The sequence below is a fragment of the Artemia franciscana genome, chromosome 12 (genome assembly GCF_032884065.1).
Source record: "Artemia franciscana chromosome 12, ASM3288406v1, whole genome shotgun sequence".
NCBI lineage: Eukaryota > Metazoa > Arthropoda > Branchiopoda > Anostraca > Artemiidae > Artemia > Artemia franciscana.
This window is the reverse complement of record NC_088874.1, coordinates 24,052,701-24,074,093: the sequence shown is the minus strand read 5'-3', so window position 1 is coordinate 24,074,093 and position 21,393 is coordinate 24,052,701. Positions and strand designations below refer to the sequence as shown.

Genomic DNA, 21,393 nt, shown 5'->3' with positions numbered 1-21,393 from the left:
AGAGTGCTGGAAAGATGCAATTTAAGCCCACTTGGTAACAGTTATCACATGGTAGGTGTTGTTCAAGAACCATTTTCCAGCAATTTAGAGTTGGCACTGCTGTACAGCAGTAACTTTGGATTGAGTGTGCAAGATGGCTGAGTATAACAAGTGGCATAATCCTCTTAGCTGACTCCCTATTGTCTTCCAAGAGTGTTATAGTAGTGAGGGCTGGGAGGGGTTTTCCCACTAGAATCTCTAAGGTTTGGCTTCCTATTCCTTGTCAAGCCTGTTTTTGAATTCCTTAGGTGAGGTTGCAGAAATTGTCTCTTGACTTAGTTGGTTCCAACCATTCACCACTTGCTGGCTGAAAAAATCTAGTCTGAGCTTAGTGTTAACAGTGGATTTGAACAGCTTTTTGGAAAGTCCTGGTGTTTGTCTTTGGTGGGGAGAGAAGGTGAACAGCTTCTGGTCTGCTTGCTGGAGGTATCTGTAGGTGAGCAACATTTCGTTATGCCTATGCCAAAAAACAAGTGTTGGGAGGTTAGCAGATTGTAATCTACTGCAGTAGGGCTGACAGCATAAACCATCAATGCATTTGGTGGCTCTCCTTTGAACACCTTCAATGATCTGGATGTCACTCTTGTAGAAAGGACTAGCAAGACATGTTATGAAATTCGGGATTGGCCTGACCAGAACTTTGTATAGTTTAAAAAAAAATGCAGAGAATTGAACACTGACAGTTCTTTTCAGGAGTCCCAAATTTTCATTTGCTTTCGAAACTGTCTGGGTTGTGCGTTCATGGAATTTATATAGATACATAATGATTTATGCATTTTAAATGAAAATGTTAGCAAAATGAATGAACTTATAGAAGTTTTGAAATTTCAAGGTGCAAGGATAGTGGTGCAAAGTGCAAGAATAAGTTTGAATAAACTTACTGAAAATAGTAATAGGTCTTGCAAATTAGATGAACTTGCTGTATTGGGTCTGGGGCTAGTGCTTGGCAGCTGTAGCAAATTGGTCATTATGCCAACATCAATTTGGAGTTATTTTTCAAGAAATTTCTTACAAAATGGAAGGTATTGGTTTGGGGTGAAACATTGCATTGAACCATATTTAAAGTGTCTTTTCTGTCTGCCATTCTCTTGGAGCACCATCTTTCAAAATTCCCTTGGCAGCTTATCAAGAGTGGCTTGATTTACTATCCCCTCAGCATTGGCAGCAAACACTTAGATGAGACAGGGTTTTCCAGGCTCTGCCCTTTAGCATTAATACCATCAAGAGAGATATGCATGTCATTTTGAAATGCAACACACAGATCTTTCATTTCATTACAATGGTCAGTCAGAGCTCACATCTGCAGCTGTAGAAGAACTTGCTGGGTTGGCTGCATTAAGACAGAATTTCCAAGAATGGTTGACGGGGTGTTGAACTAAATCAAGAGACACTATGTGCAGTAAGAAGTCAACTGCAATTGCTTGTGAATGTGACTGGGACTACTTGTAATTGCAACTGTGAGTTCTTGTAATTGCAACTACTTGTATCTGTGACTACAACTATTTGTGACTATATGCACCTGCAACTACTTGTAACTGCAATGAATTGCAACTGTGACTATGACTACTTGCATTTACTAATACTACTCTGACTGCTGCTACTTCAACTAGTGAAATAAAAAAAAAGTTTAAGTGCATCCAGGTTGTCAAAGGGGCTTATCTTTAAGCATGAAATATTCAGGGAATGTTGAACTAAATCAAAAGACATTATATATATCCAGATGCTCAAAAGTGTGCATCTGTAATTATTATTATTTATTGAAAACCCATCTTTGTATGAAAAGGAAATGACAGGGCACTGCAAAGAGAAAAAAACAACAAAACAAAAGCAAAATTTCACTATACAACTATGACAAGGTAACTATAGTTCAAGAAGTTGGCTCCAAGCATGTCTTGAAATCTTGTGGTTGTTTTTCTCCATAAGTTTAGCAACAGCTTTAGTAGGATATGCTATTTGAAGACTGTTGATGAGTTTTGAATTGCCTGTCCAAATTAGATATCTCAGTAGGTATTTTTCAAAATGGGAAAAGGTGGAGTGGATTTTCAATTCATCAACATTTGTAAGAATCTTCCAGAAGGGTGCAGTGTAGAGGATGTGGAGGAAAGCAACAGTGTTGTAGATCATTTCAAGATAACTGCAATTGAAACAAGGCTTATCAGAGACTATGGAAGCATGGGCACCAATACGTGGTGTTTGATGACTTTTGTTAGGAGATGACAAGTATGAGAAATGATATTTCCAATGGGAATACCAAGATAAACGATTTGGTCAGATGGGCAGATCTTTGATTTCCCAAATACAATTTCATGAGGAAGTGGGCCTTTTCAGATAAAAAGTATGACATCAGACTTTTCAGCATCAAATTTAAGATCAGATTTTAAATATTCTGCTAGCTGTTTTTGGAAAGTTTCAGAAATTTTGTCTGATGTTTGGCTGATGTTAAAAATGTCATCAGCATAAGTGACTAAGAAGATATTGAGGCCAGAGAGAAATGCAAGACATCTCACACTGGTCCAGAGCTTCAATTGAACTGTTTAAGAGATACCCAAGTTGAAGATCTGTCAGCAGAGTAGTTCTGGAAGAAGATACTTGATCTGAAGACTTATAGTGACAATATCAAGAACCCAGAACTGCAGGAGTGCATGTTGCTGATCTTCTTGTTATCTTTTACAATGTTACTGCTGAGTTTTTGTTCAGCCTCCTGAAATTTATCAAAACTGATATCCAAAATTGTCTAAAGAATGTCATCCCTTTTTCTCAAACTCATCTAATCAAAATTTTGATATAGTAATTTTGCCTTAAATTACTTTAAACTGCACTTGCTAGTGATATGGACAAATCCAGTGCACACCAGTTGGTGCTGATGGAGCTGTGGGATGTCTGCTGCATCCCTTTGAGTGAGCCATGGTTTTGTTGCCCGGCCTTGTCAAGAATTGATTTGAAGCTTTCAATTGTTGTAGATCCCACTGTCCTCTCAGTTAGGCCATTCTGCAGACTTACATTTTGATTGAAGAAGAAATTGTTTCTTTTCCTTGTCTTGGCATGATTCCAGAACAGCTTTGCTGAATGATCTCTGATACCTGATGACTGGGCAGGTTCAAACATATCTTTGTTGTCAGACTTGAGCAACTTATAATTCATTGTCATATTGTCACTGTGTTGATAGTATGTCAGATTTGGTAACTTCAGGCTCTGCAGTCAACATCCATACTCTTTGTCTTTGAGACCCTTTACGCATTTTTTTGCCCATCTTTGAACAGATTCGAGAGTCATCTGGTCTGTTTTATTGATTGGCATGACAACACATATTCCATACTCCAATCTAGGTCTCACCAGGGTTTTATAGAGTTTAGTCACTATTGCTGGGGATCTACTAGCGATTGTTCACTTGATGTTACCAAGAGTCAGGTTAGCTACTGCAGCAAGGGTGTGGCAGGCAGCAAGGGTGTGGCAGGCAGCAAGGGTGTGGCAGGCAGCAAGGGTGTGGCAGTTGAATTGGAGGTCTTCATCCACAACAACCCCCAAATCTCTTTCTGAGATACTCTTGGAATTTGGTTGCCTCTCATTTGAATTTAATAACATTGAATATTGCCATTGTGGATTATTTCTTCAAGAATGGAGAACCTTGCACTTTTCAACATTAAACTCAAGCCTCCATATATTAGCCCATTCACAAAAGCAATCTAGATCTGGCATTATTGAGGCTACATACTGCTATCTGTCAAAGGGACCAATAAGCTTGGAGTCATCAGCAAGTAGGCTTAGTTTATTCGTCACATTTTTTGGAGCATTGTTAATGTAGATATTAAAAGGTGTATGTCCCAAAACTGTTCCTTGAGGCATAGAAAGACTAGAAAGCTGAACCACTTTTGCTAAAAGCTGTGACCTGGTGCTTTCTTCCCTTCAAGAAAAAAATAATCCAGTCCCCACACCCTCTTCAATACCTATTGCCTTCGGTTTCAACTCAAGCCTTTGATGACAGACTTTATTGAAGGCTTTAGCAAAGTCTAGCAATAACGTATCAGCTGGGAGACTTAAGTCAAGGAGCTTGGTTATGTAATTATATGAGTCAATCAGATTTGTTTCAACTTATCTACCTGTCATAATCTGTGTTGGTCTTTTGATAGAAGGTTATTTGTGGCCAAAATCTGAGAACAGCAGCATTTACAAAGCCTAATAGGATTTTCCCAACAGCAGAGGTAATGCTAACTAGCTGATTATCAGGAGCTTTGGTCCTGTCACCTCCTTTATGTATTGGCGAGATATGGGTAACTTTCCGGTCCAATGGTTTGACTTTGTTGTCAATAGGCCTTTGGAAGAGGCTTGAGAGTGGTAGTACTAATTGGGCATGAGCTTTTTTTAAGAGTTGTGGTTGAACGCCATCTGGCCCATCAGACTTATTTGGATTAAGCTTTTTAAGCCGAGATTCAACCTCAGCCTTATCCACTATTATTGGAGACACTCAAGTGTTAATTATGTAGTGTGGTGGGGATAGGAGGGGGCAGTGTTGGCAGATGTGAATACTGACGTAAACTAGTGATTCAAGGCATCAGTGATTTTTGGGGGGTTATTTGAATGGATTCCATTACAATACAGCTCAGTTACCGTGTGCCTACCAGGCCTATATGCAGAAGAATGTTTCCAGAACTTCTCGGGGTTGGTTTTAGAGGTTGTCGAATGGCCTCCTCGTAATTCTCTATCAATTTTTTGGACAGTGCTTGAACTTGGTTCCTTGCAGCTTTGAACTTAATTAGGTAGTCTCAACCCTATGTGGGTTCTGGTCTATGAGCTTTGATAGTTTTTTTCTTGTTCTTGGCAATTCTTATTTCTCTGGTTATAAAGGGGAGAGTTCTTGGTTACGTCTCCAAGTGATACTTGTGTTTTTACAGACAGTGTCCGACAACACGTTTTTCATTGTTTCCCACATGTCTTTTAGTTCCATAAATTCAACAAAGGACCAATCACACTAACCAAGTTCATGCCTGATTTGACTGTAGCTTGTATGCACATATTTAGTTAGGTTTGATGTCTGTGGTTACAGTCGAAACTGAGATTTTATTGCAATGTGGTCACTATTTCCAAATGGGTGTTCCTATTCTATGTTAATGAGTGGCTCAGGATCATTTATTAAAACGAGATCAAGGAGTGAAGGATTCTGTCCTTCTTGAAAACTTGTTGGAAATATCATTGCCTGGAATAGCGAGTGTACCTCTAAGCAGTCAAGAAAAGACTGTGTTACCATATTGTTTGTGTGGCCGTTTCACTCAGCCCTCTCAATTGCAGGTAAGTTAAAGTTGCCAAGTATGAATAAACTCTTATATTTTTGGGCAACACTATTTATAGACCAATGCATAACCCAGATTTGAGTTCTGCGAACTTGTTGAAGCAGGACTCCTGTAAAGACAAACAAGTTCAATGGGGCCCCAAGGTAAGTTAATAGATATCCAAATTTGTTCTAACTATGGCTGATAATATAACTTAATATTAATTATGACTACCTTGATCCCATTGCATACATATATTGCAATTCCTCTACCTTCATCTGTTGAAAAGTTGGTCGTCAATCTGTATCCCCAGGTCAGTATCTGGGTTTCAGTCAGGGGCAGGGAGATTCGCTTTGATTTCATTTCACAAAACGCATAAATATCTCCCTCATTTGCAGAGAGGACACATCTGATCTTCTGAAATTTCGAAGTTATGCAGTCGACATTACTAAAAATAACACTAAGCCTACCAATGTTCTTGCAATAGCTGTTGCCAGCATCAACTCTAAGTCTGCTAGAGGGCACAGAAGTCTTTTGGTTTGCCTCACTACTATTATTACTTGTATACATTATACTTTGAAAAACATTACCATCTAACTGACTATTTACACTGGTTACATTGCAGGGTGAACCATTTAGTGTTCCATTGCAGCTGGTTAGGCTGCACGAATCGGACCGTTTTTTGGAACTGTAAGAGTTCCCATGGATAACCAAATCAGCTTTGGCCTGTGCACGCCTGACCTGTGACTCATTGTATAGCTTTGTTCTTTTCTCACAGTTGGTCTTGGAGACATCATTCCGGAACTGAATCGTACCTGACCCTTTTCTTTCGTAAGACTTTTGCACAATCTGTTTCTTAGTCTTGAAATGTGTAAGAGTGTTTATATGTAGAATTTGTTACTGGGAAGTATACAGATATTTTACACTGGGGGAATTTGCCAGAATTCCTATTCAAAATTGTTTATATATGTCTTAATTTGTCTTTGCTTACTAAATTTTACGTGTTGGGATGTTCCGGGGAAACTTTCAGTGGGATTGTATTTATCAGGAGGGTTTTTCCTTAGCGGGGTGGGATATCCCCATAAAAACTTTCCATGGGGGAATCCCGTGAGAGAATTATCCGGGAGAACTTTCTGTGGGACCAACCTTCCACTGGGGGTAGGGTGATTTTTGGGAAAAATTTTCCAAAGAAGGGGGATTTTTGGCATAATTTGAAAACTTCAAGAAATTAAAGCCTTTTTAAATGAAAGTATGCTTTTATGCTCAGGTGGAATCATGGGCAAGAAATTTTTAGGGGAATTTTCTGCAAGGATGGAATTGTCGGGGGAATTTTCACAGGGAGGGGTATTTACGTGGGAGGAACTTCATTCGTATGAGTTTTTCCGTGAAGTGAGGGAATTTTCCATGGAGGGGAACCAAATTCCCCAGTAATATTTGAAAAACAATCAGGAATAAAATTGAAAAACAAGTTTTTTTTTCAGCTGCAAGTAAGGAGCAACATTAAACCTTAACACGAACAGAAATTATTCCGTATATGAAGGGAGTTCTCCCCTCCTCAATACGTTCCCCTTTAGATAAAAATTGAATTTTTCTCTCAATTCTTTAAGAGCAATTTCTGAAACACAAGGATCGTTTAATAAGAATAAGAAATTTTTTTTCGAAGTTATAAACAAATTTAGCGTGAAGAGTGAGGCATTGAAGAGGCGGTAATTCTCCTAATATACGGAATAATTTCTGTTCGTTTTAAGTTTTAATGTTGCTCCTTACTTCAGTTGAAAAACTTGTTTTTTTTTATTCAATAAAAAGATAAACATAGGCGATTCTTACTTTTTTAGCAACATTTATTTCTTAATAGCTTAGTCACTTTTGTTTTGAAGTTCCTTGGTGTTACAAATCCAAATGTAGCAACAGCTGCGATTGTAAAAAAAAAAAAATGTAGCCAGACTCTCTTTTTTTTTGGTAAAACTGCCGTACATACAGTTTTGCATCAGAAAACAAGAGCTAAGAGCTCATATGGCACTTGTGACGAGGTCGGAAGAGCCAAGAGCTCATATGGCACTTGTGACGAGGTCGGAAGAGCCAAGAGCTCATATGGCACGTGTGACGAGGTCGGAAGAGCCAAGAGCTCATATGGAACTTGTGACGAGGTCGAAAGAGCCAAGAGCTCATATGGCATGAGCTCTAGCAAAATTCTAAGAATCAATAGATTGCTTTAAAAGGAAAATCAGAGGCTTAATGCCGGTCAGGATTTAAAATAAGAGCTCTGAGTCACGAGGTCCTTCTAAATATCAAAATTCATTAAGATCTGATCTCTCACTCGTAAGTTAAAAATACCTCAATTTTTCTAATTTCCTCTCCCTTCAGCCCCAGATGGTCGAATCAGAGAAAACTACTTTATCAAGTCAAGTTTTGCAGCTCCCTGACACGCCTACCAATTTTCATCGTCCTAGCACGTCCAGAAGCACCAAAATCGCCAAAGCACTGAACCCCACCACCTAACTCCACAAAAGAGAGCGGATCCAGACCGGTTACGTCAATCACGTGTCTACGACATTTATAAGCGTTTTCCAAGATTTCCGGTTTCCCCCTCCAAATCCCCCCAGTGTCAAAAGATCTGGTCGGAATTTGAAATAAGAGCTCTGAGACATGAGTTCCTTCTAAATATCAAATTTCATTAAGATCTGGTCACCCATTCTCAAGTTAGAAATACCTTAATTTTTGTGATTTTTTCAAATCAACAACCTCCAGCTCCCTCAAAGAGAGCAGATCCGTACCAATTGCGTCAATCTCGTATTTATAACTTGTGCTTATACTTCCCATCACGTTTCATCCGATCTCTCCACTCTAAGGGTTTTCCAAAATTTCTGTTTCCCCCCCTCCAACCCTCTATGTCCCTGGATCTGATTTGAATTGAAAATGGAGCATCTGAGACATAAAATTCTTCTATATATCAAGTTTCATTAAGATCCGATCACCCATTCGTAAGATACCTCGATTTTCACGTTTTCCAAGAATTCCAGTTTCCCCCTCCAACTCTCTTCAATGTCACTGGATCTGGTCGAGATTTAAAATGAGAGTTCTAAAGCACAAAATCCTTCTAGATATCAAATTTCATTACGATATGATCACCCGTTCGTAAGTTACAAATACCTCATTTTTTCTAATTTTTCCGAATTACTCCCCCCAATTCCACCAAAGAGAGCGGATCCGGTCCGGTTATGTCAGTCACCTATCTTGGACTTGTGCTTATTCTTCCACAAAGTTTCATCCTGATCTCTCCGCTTTAAGCGTTTTCCAAGGTTTCCGGCCCCCCCCCCCTAATGACACTGGATCAGGTCGGGATTTAAAATAAGAGATCTGAGTTTCGAGGGTCTTCTAAATATGAAATTTCATTAAGATACGATCACTCTCTCGTAAGTCAAAAATACCTCATTTTTTCTAATTTTTTAGAATTAACCCCCCCCCCAACTCCCCCAAAGAGGGCAGGTCCGTTCCGGTTCCCGTATGTAGGACTTGTGCTTATTTTTCCTACCAAGTTTCATCCCGATCCCTCCAATCTAAGCGTTTTCCAAGATTTTAGGTTCCGCCCCCCAACTTCCCCTTCACCGGATCCGGTCGGGATTTAACATAAGTGCTCTGAGACACAATATCCTTCTTATTCAAATTTCATTAAGATCTGATCACTCCTTCGTAAGTTAAAAATACCTCACTTTTTTAATTTTTCAGAATTAACCCTCCTCCCCCCAACTCCCCAAAAGAGAGTGGATCCGTTCCGGTTATTTAAATCACGCATCTAGGACTCATGGTTATTTTTACCACCAAGTTTCATCCCGATCCCTCCACTCTAAGCGTTTTCCAAGATTTTATGTCCCCCCAACTCCTCCCAATGTCACCGGATCCGGTCGGGATTTAAAATAAGAACTCTGAGACACGATATCCTTCCAAAAATCAAATTTCATTAAGATCCGATCACTCCTTCGTAAGTTAAAAATACTTCATTTTTTCTAACTTTTCAGAATTAACCCTCCCCCCCAACTCCCCCAAAGAGAGCGGATCCGTTCCGGCTATGTCAATCACGTATCTAGGACTTGTGCTTATTTTTCCCACCAAGTTTCATCCCGATCCCTCCACTCTAACCTTTTTCCAAGATTTTATGTCCCCCCAACTCCTCCCAATTTCACCGGATCCGGTCGGGATTTAAAATAAGAACTCTGAAACACGATATCCTTCTAAATATAAAATTTAATTAAGATCCGATCACCTGTTCGTTGAGGTAAAAATACCTCATTTTTCTAAAAAAAAATAATTAACTAACCGTCCCCCCACTCCCCCCCCAGATGGTCGAATAGGGAAAATGACTATTTCTAATTTAATCTGGTCTGGTCCCTGAAACGCCTGCCAGATTTCGTCGTCCTAGCTTATCTGGAAGTGCCTAAACTAGCGTTTTCCGAGATTTTAGGTTCCCCCCTCAATACCCCTCAATTTCACCGGATCCAGTCGGGATTTAAAATAAGAGCTCTGAGATACGATATTCTTCCGAACTTCAAATTTCATTAAGATCCAATCACTCCTTCGTAAGTTAAAAATACCTTATTTTTTCTAATTTTCAGAATTAACCCCCCCCCCCCCAACTCCCCTAAACAGAGCAGATCCGTTCCGGTTATGTCAATCATGTATCTAGGACTTCTGCTTATTTTTCCACCAAGTTTCATCCCGATCCCTCCATTCTAAGCGTTTTCCAAGATTTTAGGTCCCCCCAATTTCACCGGATCTGGTCGGGCTTTAAAATAAGAGCTCTGAGACACGATATCCTTCCAAACATCAAATTTCATTAAGATTCCATCACCCGTTCGTAAGTTAAAAATACTTCATTTTTTCTAATTTTTTTTCGAATTAACCAAACCCCCCACTCCACCCGGATGGTCAAATCGTGAAAACGACTATTTCCAATTTAATGTGGTCCGGTACCTGATACGCCTGCCAAATTTCATCGTCCTAGCTTACCTGGAAGTGCCTAAAGTAGCAAAACCAGAACAGACAGACCGACAGAATTTGCAATTGCTATATGTCACTTGGTTAATACCAAGTGCCATAAAAAAGTGCTATGGTTTGAACCAATTGTAACATCTAAAGATAAGTGCAGCAAGAAAATTTTTATTTGTTGGCATTTTTATGGATTTGGCATTCTATGCACATATTGGAAAGTTAATAAATCAATAAAAACGAAAGAAAACTATTTCTCAAGACAGCAATGGAAAACAGGGAACTGAATTAGGCAGTTTATTCGATATCTTGTCCATAAAGTGCCAAATCGCAACATTGATTTATGCAAAATTTCACATCTGATCAAATTTCTGTTAAAAAAGATATCAAACAAGGTGGGGTATTCTCCTCGTGTATATTTGGAAATGCTCTAGGTAATTGTCTGTATTCTTTTTGATTAGTGTAAATAACGGCTATTTGGTCCTAGTCGTGTTGCTTATATAAATGACACTCACTTGGTTAGTGGGAACCATCATTGTATTAAAAGTAATCTTTATCCCTTGTAACTAACTAAATAGGTTTGTTGGCAAACCCTGCTAAGCATGAGTTCCTATGTTTTATTGGCCCTTCGTTGAATTCCCCCCCTCCCCCGAACCGCTTGGATGGTTCTTTGCTGGCTATTTTGAAGGAAATTAATTATCTTGAAAATTCTTTCTGCTCTACTCTGTCTATAACATGTTCTTAGTTTAATAATTACAAAAATTAGATTTCTTATGGAAATGATTGTTCAAACATGGCTGGCTAAACTAAAAAAGGCCTTGTTGATTTTTTCTTATGCTCTCCAGCTTTTATTGGTTTGTTAGTCTTCTCTGTAGGAAAAATATGATGAAAAATTGAGAGTTGCATATTTTTGTTATGTAATTTTTTTTTTCCACTTGAAGTCCTAAAAATGGTAAGATTGCATTGTGACACCTTTTTTTTTACTTTTTTACCCTGCAGTGTTGTCTTTGTGTCTTTATCGTGAGTAATAAATAAATAGAAAATAAAACGAATAGCCGCAAAAAATTCCTCTTAAATTGTTTGTTTTCGGCAGTTATAATTTACTTATTTGATTTTGACTATTTTGGTAAGATTGTTCCTTGAACTGAAATAATGCAGGAATGCTTTTTTCTCACAAAACATGATCTAAAAAATCTTCCACGTTTAATCATTCCACATACGAAGGCACTTAAGTATACAACAGTTTTTTTGCAAAAGAATCATTTTGACATAACGAAAAGAAAGCAGTTAACGTTGTATCCGGTGGATTCAGGGCTCTTTGTTGCACGTTGGATTCCGAAAAATAAACACGTTGACCATTCTGTAAATGTACCGCTAAGTGAACAACAGCTGGACTACGTTCATGTATCGGAAATGAAAGAATTCGCCAAACAGCTTCATTACTGCTTATGTATCTTCCAGCCTGATATTGTACGATTTGAGCGATATCACTGATTTCGGACTGCAAGCCAAAAACTGCCATGTCGCTGCCTTTGGTGACGTATTTACATATGTATTTGATTGCCTTTACGGAGTTACAGTATTCAACGTTTATGTGTGCATTAACGCAATAGTATCTTGAGCATATTCATGCATATGACGGGGACTGCCAGCATGTGACGAAGATAAAATCGTTAATCTTCCAACGTTTGTGGTATTACCGTCATTTACAACTGCATCTCGCAAATGAATGTATTGTTCAGAGCGGAGCTTGGTCTGATTTAGACGGATAAATAGCAAACGTTCTGATTTAATTTTTGCATACATATCAACGATGTATTGGTGAAACAATTGACGGCATTTTAAAATATAATTGTCTTCATCCTGCCGAATCATTAGTCTATAGGAATAATAATGCATTGCGCTGCATTTCTTATCCGTTTGTTTGTTAGTGGATGGATCTTGCAATTTATTATTAAAGTGATAGCCGTCGGCTCCATCCCAAAAAATGATAGGATATTGTAGGGCATCGTAACATCGATGAGTTTCAGCAATTCTTACCAACTGAGTGTTTCACTTATGAAGAATAATATCTCGAGGTAAAAACTGATCACCGACCATAACGATTGCCACTTCGTCGATAGTTGGATCATTGTATCTAATCACATGTTGGCCAGTAGACGTTTTGTCAGCGGAAATAACAATTTTATGCGTATCAGTAGGCATCAAATCGATGGCTGTTTTGAACAGACGCACTAAATTATTATTTTCGTGGGAAAGATGTTGCAATTGGGAAACGATACCTTTCAACGTCGGGAGAAATTTCGCAACGTGCATTCAATTCAGAATTTCTATCACTGATGAAGTACTGTTGTAAAAATTTATGATTCTCGCCTGAGATTTGGCGCACCAAATTTGGGCACCAAACGACGTCATTTGGAAACATGAGTTATATTTTCTAATGCTTAACAGAAAACGCTTAGATTCTGACGTAGTTCCAGTAAGCAAAGTCTTCAATGGCTCTGGTGGTGCAGCCAGTTGAGGAAGTTTCACTTTTCCTGAGGTGCAACACATTCCCATTGTTTCACCATTAAATTTCAAGGCCTTGCAATAGGGACAAATTTTAGACATAGTCCCGATTTGAACGCATCTATTCAAGCTATAATCATCAACTGGGCTGTACTTGAATGCCAGGCGAAAATTTTCAGGTTGCTCTTGTGATTCCTCGGCACGCTTTCTTTTGGTGATTTCTCTTTGATACGCAAGCCTGTTTTCACGCTGTTGTTGTGATTCCTCGGCACGCTTTCTTTTCATACTTTCTCTATTAGCCGCAAGCCTGTTCTCACGCTGTTGTTGTGATTCCTCGGTACGCTTTCTTTTCATACTTTCTCTATTAGCCTGTGATTCCTCGGCACGCTTTCTTTTCATGCTTTCTCTATTAGCCGCAAGCCTGTTTTCACGCTGTTGTTGTGATTCCTCGGCACGCTTTCTTTTCATACTTTCTCTATTAGCCGCAAGCCTTTTGGTATAGACTCTTTGAGCAGCTTCCTCGGCTGTTGCCATTGTAGGTTCTTCTGTCATGTTAAAATCTATATTAAAAATTTCTCTTTGAAAGGCCTTCTTATATACTTATAATGACGTCATACACAAAGCCTTTGACGTCATAACAAACATGACGTGAGTCGACAAACAACTTCGTGACGGCATAATGCTCAACGTCAGTCGACAAACATGCATGACGTCAGTCAACACACAAACAACTTATTTTTATATCTATCTATCTATATATATAAAAATAAGTTGTCTGTCTGTCTGTGGATCAGGTGACGTCATGTTTCTGTGTTGACTGACGTCATGAAATTAGTTGTCGTCATTTTTGCTTTGACGGTGACGTCATTAACGGTATTTAAGACATTTGTTCACGGAAAAATGTTTAATTGTAAAATGACTGAAGAACCTACAATGGCAACAGCCGAGGAAGCTGCTCAAAGAGTTTATGCCAAAAAACTTGCTGCTGATAGAGAAAGTAAGAAAAGAAAGCGTTCCGAGGAATCACAAGAACAACAAGAAAACAGGCTTGCGGCTAAAGAACGCAAAACCGCGCAGTTAGATGAAAATCCACCTGGACAGCGAGAGTCAAAACATATCAAAACTGAAATGATAGCGATGATGATTGGGTTTGGGATTTTGACTTGGATAAGGTCATCAATGCCTACCAGATTTAAGTTAAAAAAACAAAGGTTCGTCGATATGTACTTCATAGTGACGCTGAAAAATAAAGAAGAAAAAGAAAACTGAAAAAAGAAAAACGGTAAAAAACTAAAAAAAAAACTAAAAAGAAAAAACACTCAAAGAGAAATTACAGACCGGGACACAAATGACGACCGATACAGAGGGAATATAAATGACGACCGGGAGCCTCAAAGAGAAATTACAGACTGGGACACCTGGACACAAATCACGACCGGGACACAGGGAATATAAATGACGACCGGGACACAGGGACACAACTACAACGGGGACGCCGGGGGCACAGGCGGGATATATAAATGACGACCGGGACACAGGGATTGTTCGAATAGAAATTACAGACCGGGACACCGGGACACAAATGACGACCAGGACACCGGGACACAGGGAATATAAATGACGACCGGGACACTCAAAGAGAAATTACAAACTGGGACACCGGGACACAAATGACGACCGGGACACAGGGAATATAAATGACGACCGGGACACAGGGACACATCATTAGAATAATGTGGTATAGATCTGAATACGGATTGTTTTTCCCATGGACAATTATATATTGTATGTTCAAGAGTCAGTAAACCTGACAATCTATTTATATGCAACATATATATATATGTTGGGGTGACTTCGCGCCACCCCAACACCTAGTTGGTGGGTGCGCATAAGTCGTTACGCGCCATATTAGTTACGCGCCATTGTAGTTGTGTCCCTGTGTCCCACCTGTGAATAGAGATAGATATAAATATATGTTTTTAACTACGTAAAACATGCGAATATACAACATTCTTCGCTGTCCCATTGTCTGTGCATATAAATAGATTGTCAGGTTTACTGACTCTTGAACATGCAACATATAATTGTCCATGGGAAAAACAATCCGTATTCAGATCTATACCTCATTATTCTAATGATGTGTCCCTGTGTCCCGGTCGTCATTTATATTCCCTGTGTCCCGGTCGTCATTTGTGTCCCGGTGTCCCAGTTTGTAATTTCTCTTTGAGTGTCCCGGTCGTCATTTATATTCCCTGTGTCCCGGTGTCCCTGTCGTCATTTGTGTCCCGGTGTCCCGGTCTGTAATTTCTATTCGAACAATCCCTGTGTCCCGGTCGTCCGCCTGTGCCCCCGGCGTCCCCGTTGTAGTTGTGTCCCTGTGTCCCGGTCGTCATTTATATTCCCTGTGTCCCGGTCGTGATTTGTGTCCGGGTGTCCCAGTCTGTAATTTCTCTTTGAGGTTCCCGGTCGTCACTTATATTCCCTCGGTCTCGGTCGTCATTTGTGTCCCGGTCTGTAATTTCTCTTTGAGTGTTTTTTCTTTTTAGTTTTTTTTTAGTTTTTTACCTTTTTTCTTTTTTCAGTTTTCTTTTTCTTCTTTATTTTTCAGCGTCACTATGAAGTACATATCGACGAACCTTTGTTTTTTTAACTTAAATCTGGTAGGCATTGATGACCTTATCCAAGTCAAAATCCCAAACCCAATCATCATCGCTATCATTTTCAGTTTTGATATGTTTTGACTCTCGCTGTCCAGGTGGATTTTCATCTAACTGCGCGGTTTTGCGTTCTTTAGCCGCAAGCCTGTTTTCTTGCTGTTCTTGTGATTCCTCGGAACGCTTTCTTTTCTTACTTTCTCTATCAGCAGCAAGTTTTTTGGCATAAACTCTTTGAGCAGCTTCCTCGGCTGTTGCCATTGTAGGTTCTTCAGTCATTTTACAATTAAACATTTTTCCGTGAACAAATGTCTTAAATACCGTTAATGACGTCACCGTCAAAGCAAAAATGACGACAACTAATTTCATGACGTCAGTCAACACAGAAACATGACGTCACCTGATCCACAGACAGACAGACAACTTATTTTTATATATATAGATATATATATATATATATCTATTCACAGGTGGGACACAGGGACACAACTACAATGGCGCGTGACTAATATGGCATGTAACGACTTACGCGCGGGGGGGCTTGGGGGGGGGGAAGCGCCCCACCAACTAGGTGTTGGGTTGGAGCGAAGCGCCACCCCAAAAGCTAGTCTGTCTGTCTGTCGAGTGACGTCATTATATGACGTCTGAATTATTTCATCATATAATTCAAGCCGAAGTAGCTGAGTTGGTAAAGCGTTATGTTCCAGGTTCCAGGTCCGAGAGGTTCCAGGTTCGGACCTTGGCTTTAGCATTAATACAAAAGAAGAAAAAAAAACTAAAAAAGGTAAAAACTACAAAAAAACTAAAAAGAAAATACTAAAAAAACTAAAAAAGCAAAAAAACTAAAAAAAAATAAAAAAGGTAAAAAAACTAAAAACTAAAAATGAAAAAAAACAAAAATAAATAAAAAAAAATAAAAAAAGGTAAAAACTACAAAAAACTAAAAAGAAAAAAAAAATAAAAACTAATAAAAAAACTAAAAAGACTAAAAGCTGAAAAAGAAAAAAAACTAAAAAAAGGAAAAAAACTGAAAAATAAAGGAGAAAAAGAAAACTAAAAACCGGGACACAGGGAATATAAATGACGACCGGGACACTCAACGAGAAATTACAGACTGGGACATTGGGACACAAATAACGACCGGGAGATATAAATGACGACCGGGACACTCGAAGATAAATTACAGACCGGGACACCGGGACACAAATGACGACCGGGACGCTCAAAGAGAAATTACAGACTGGGACACTGGGACACAAATGACGACCGGGACACAGGGACACAACTAGAAGGGGGATGCCGGGGGCAGGGGGGATATATAAATGACGATGGGGACACAGGGAATGTTCGATTAGCAATCACCATCAACAAAGCTCAAGGGCAATCATTAGAATAATCAGGTATAAATCTGAATACGGATTGTTTTTCCCATGGACAATTTTATGTTGCATGTTCAAGAGTCGGTAAAACTGACAATCTATTTATACGCACAGACAATGGGACATCGAAGAATGTTGTATATTCGCAAGTTTTACGTAGTTAAAAACATATATATATATATATATATATATATATATATATATATATATATATATATATATATATATATATATATATATATATATATGTATATCTTTCTTTATTCACAGGTGAGACACAGGGACACAACTACAATGGCGCGTAACGACTTACGCGCGGGGGGGGGCGCGAAGCGCCCCCACCAACTAGGTGTTGGGGTGGTGCTTCGCGCCACCCCAACAGCTAGTATATATATATATATAGATATAGATATGAGGGGGTTCACCCCCTCGTCAGTACCTCGCTCTTTACATTAAAGCTTAAATTCAATTTCTTGAAAATGACCCCTGAATCACAAAACCCGTAGAATAAATAGTTGAAATTACTAAAAATACTTTAGCGCAAAGAGCGGGGTATTAGGAAGAGGTAAGCCCGTCATATGCGTAATAATTTTTGTTCGTTTTAAGTTTTAATGCTTCTCCTTACTTTCAGTTGAAAAAACTTTTTCATATTTATTTTTTCATTGTTTTTTTTTTTAAATAATGCTAGAAAATCCTGCGCTCCCTTCATGAAATTTTTTTCTCCCATGACAAATTCTTCCAAGGAAAGCTCTCCCAATATATCCCCTTCTTCTCAACCCCCCCCCCCCAACCTAAAAATCCCCCTGAAAATATCTATACACTTCCAAATAACCATTACTATATGTAAGCACTGGTCAAAGTTTGTAACTTTTATTCCCTCCCACGGGGACTGTGGGGGAGTAAGTCGTCCCCAAAGACATAGTTAGTTATGAGGTTTTTCGACTACGCTGAATAAAATGGCTATCTCAGAATTTTGATCCGGTGACTTTAGGAAAATAATTAGCGTGGGAAAGGGCCTAGGTGTCCTCCAATTTTTTGGTCACTTAAAAAGGGCACTAGAACTTTTCATTTCCGTTAGAATGAGCCCTCTTGCAAGATTCTAGGACCACTGGGTTGATACGATCACCCCTGGGAAAAAAAAAACAAACAAATAAACACACATCCGTAATCTGCCTTCTGGCAAAAAATACAAAATTCCACATTTTGTAGATAGGAGCTTGAAACTTCTACAGTAGGGTTCTCTGATACGCTGAATCTGATGGTGTGATTTTCGTTAAGATTCTATGACTTTTAGGGGTTGTTTCCCCCTATTTTCTAAAATAAGGCAAATTGTCTCAGGCTCGTAACTTTTGATGGATAAGGCTAAACTTGACGAGAGTTATATATTTAAAACGAGTATTAAAATGCAATTCTTTTGATGTAGCTATTAGTATAAAAATTCCTTTTTTTTGAGTTTTGGTTACTGTTGAACCGGGTCGCTCCTTACTACAGTTCGTTAACACAAACTGTTTGATCTGGCCAAAATTGTGAGGGAAGTAAAGGTTTGAAAGTTGTAATTAGTCTTTAGACTACGGCCATTTTTGGCAAATGGAAGGTTTGCAACTTCAGCTAGTTTTTGTGCCTAATCATGCAAAATCAAATAAATGATTAGTTTTTATTTCGGAGTTAACAATTAGGTGTTCAAGCATAGTCATCTTTGACAATGGTGAGTTTACAACATTTGACAGCCCATGTACTCATTTTTGGTGCCTGATGGTTTTCATCTCTATTGCGGAGATTGGTCTTTAAGCATAAACGGCAGAGGACATTCTGAAACTGGGGAGAGAGATTCTATAACTGCATTAAGTATATATTATCACTTTCTAAAGTGCATATGAGGCTAAGAAAAATTTGTTCAGTAGCCAAATTGTTCTTACCATCAAATAAATCAAAACCAAATTATATATTTTATGGTTTACGGTGAAGTGAGCTTAAGCTTTTAAATTTGGAATATTTTTAAGAGTGGCAATTTTAAATAGTTGTCAGGAACTAGAAAATAAAGCTTATTTTAAACTTAAACGAAGTATTTCGAGACCATCTTTAAGCAACAAGCCATCATTATATTGTTTCTCTTTAATAATTCTATTCATCATTTCTCTTCTTAGGACAAGCTTTTTCAAAAGTGTTGCAAGGTTCTCAACTGTAAAATCAATTTAAGCAACAAAGCCGAAGTGTTGCTTCTTTTGTTTTTAGAGTTGCTTACGATCTGAAACAGTTTTTTTTAGCATAGCCAATCACTTTTTTGCTGTTCACACTCCACATTGCACAGGTGATGTTATCTATCCCTTCTCTCTGGGAAAAATTCCTCAGTATTTAGTCCCCTCCCCTTTCTGGACCGAATTTCTGGTTATACCATGAACTTATTTATCTATGTGTTATAGGTATGACAAGATGAGTTTTTCATTTAAACGTCCAGTTTTTATGTCAAATGGGATGCCAACTCAACAAAGTCCCAATCCAGTTAAGGATGAAGAGTGGGGTGATCTTGATGATGATATTATGGAAACTTTTGTGATGGCTGCAACTCAAATTGAAAAGGCAGCTGAAAATAGGTTGACAGAACAGATAACTTGCACAAGTACACAATCTACTCCAAGTAATAAAAGCGCAATAAAAGAATGGTCACATATTTCACCAATAAAGCTAGACAGCAGTAAGGAAGACAAAGCAGAGAAACTACAGAAACTCTTAAAGGATAGAGAGGCGGAACTGATTCTATTGAAGGAAGAACTTGCTCAGAAAAATACCAGACTTGCTGAAGTAAAAGAAGAGCTAACAAAGCAAAATGTTGGACAAAAGCGGCATTATGACCATTTGGTTATGGATAAAGAGAATGAACTGAGAATGCTGAAAACCCAACTCCATTTTAAGGTAAGTTCTGCAACTGTGTTGGGTTCTAACTTAACTTTAGATATTAGATTTAAAGAAATTTTTGCAAGATTATCAGTTCACTGAACATATGTTGGGTCTTATCTTGTCATAGTAAGAAGCTAGTTAATGATGCTATTTATGTGTATATCTCTTAACCTTTGTTTTTGAACAAAAATTTCATTCCATGGACTGCATATAAATCAACACAGAATTTCGTTCATCCTAGAATAACACAATATACATGAAACCACAAACGAATTGGCCACTCAAAAGGTTTGGTATCAAAATCGTATATCCAGATTGAAAGGCTGGGCTAACGTCACTTTTTTTCTTGTGTATTAAGAGTGTAGGCGTGCGAATGTGTAGCGTGTGTTGACAAATAATTTCCATTGATAAATTATGGATGCTCAAAAGAAAACTTGCTATGCCAAGAGTCTTAAAGCATGTAGAATGAAACTGAATGGACTTCACTTCTGTAGTGCAAGTATTTGCACAAATCCAATATTAATTTTTTTTTTTATTCTGGAGATATCCAGCTTAATACATTTATCTTAAAAGACGGTTAAGATGAGCGATAACCTCAGAAAAAATTGATGTTTGGAACAAATACAACCATATGTGACTCATCACTGAGCAAAAACTTCAACTTTGTGTTGGAAAAGGACTTTAGTCACTTATAGTTTTTCGTTATATAAAGACCCAAAATGCCTTAAATAAGGCTTTAGGTTGGCTTGAAAATATTAGTGTACTTACTTGTACTTGTACTTGTATTGGGACCAGACAAGGACGCCTCACCCGGCATGTAGAAGACTACGTATGGTTGACTCCCATTTGTCGCAATCTTGTGCCAACTCTTCAGCAAACCGGAGCCAGCAGCTCTCCCACTTTCTGCCAAATCTTCGAAAACCGCCGACGGGGCTGAGGTCGTTTTTGGCAGTTGCCCAATAATTCTTCAATTGACCGCTTTTTTGGCCCATTCTTCAATTGGGCAGCTAGAAGCACTTGCTTTGTGATGCGGTCATTAGGTCTTCTAAGCACATGACCCAGCCAACGCAATCTTCTCTGTTTGAAAATCGTGGTAGCGGTTTCGATTTTACAGCAGTGGTGGCGCATATCAACATTTGAGATTCTATCGGAGTGTCGAGTCTTCAGGATTTTTCGTAGACAGCGGTGGTCAAAGACTTCCAAATCATGGAGATGAAGCACCTTCAGTGGCTAAGTTTCGACTGCATAAAAGAGGACAGATCTAACAGTCGCTTTATTTACAGAAATTTTTGTCTTTATGCTGATTTCCCGCCGGTTCCACAAATGGCGGTGGAGTTGTGAGAAGATGGCCTGGGCTTTGTTGATTCTGTTTTGTACGTCAAGGTCACAGCCTCCACGAGGGTCTATTACTGAGCCAAGATAGGTGAAGCTATCGACAATATAAACCCCTGTTTCACACCGCTTTCTACACTGACGGGCTCAGTTTCTTCGCTCTAGCACTCTTACGATCGATCTGCAATGCTCGTAGTAGGCTTTCAACAGCTCCACGAATTCAACCGGCATACCTTCTTTCACCATGATTCACCAAAGGTTCTCGCGGGTTACTGAGTAAGGAACATGTTAATTATGAGAGGCTGTAACGTTCGCACTGTTGGAGAATAAGGCAAAGAC

General features: G+C 38.8%; 1 protein-coding gene across 1 annotated transcript in view; it reads left to right on the top strand.

Annotated features, from left to right (window-relative positions):
* The window catches only part of LOC136033890 (uncharacterized), a 48,749-nt gene that overhangs the window by 3,463 nt on the left and 23,893 nt on the right, over positions 1 to 21,393 (top strand). Inside the window, exon 2 of the mRNA XM_065714877.1 lies at positions 19,248 to 19,737. Coding sequence (XP_065570949.1) covers positions 19,258 to 19,737 — 480 coding nt within the window. The 5' untranslated portion in view covers positions 19,248 to 19,257. The remainder of the gene's footprint in view (positions 1 to 19,247; positions 19,738 to 21,393) is intronic.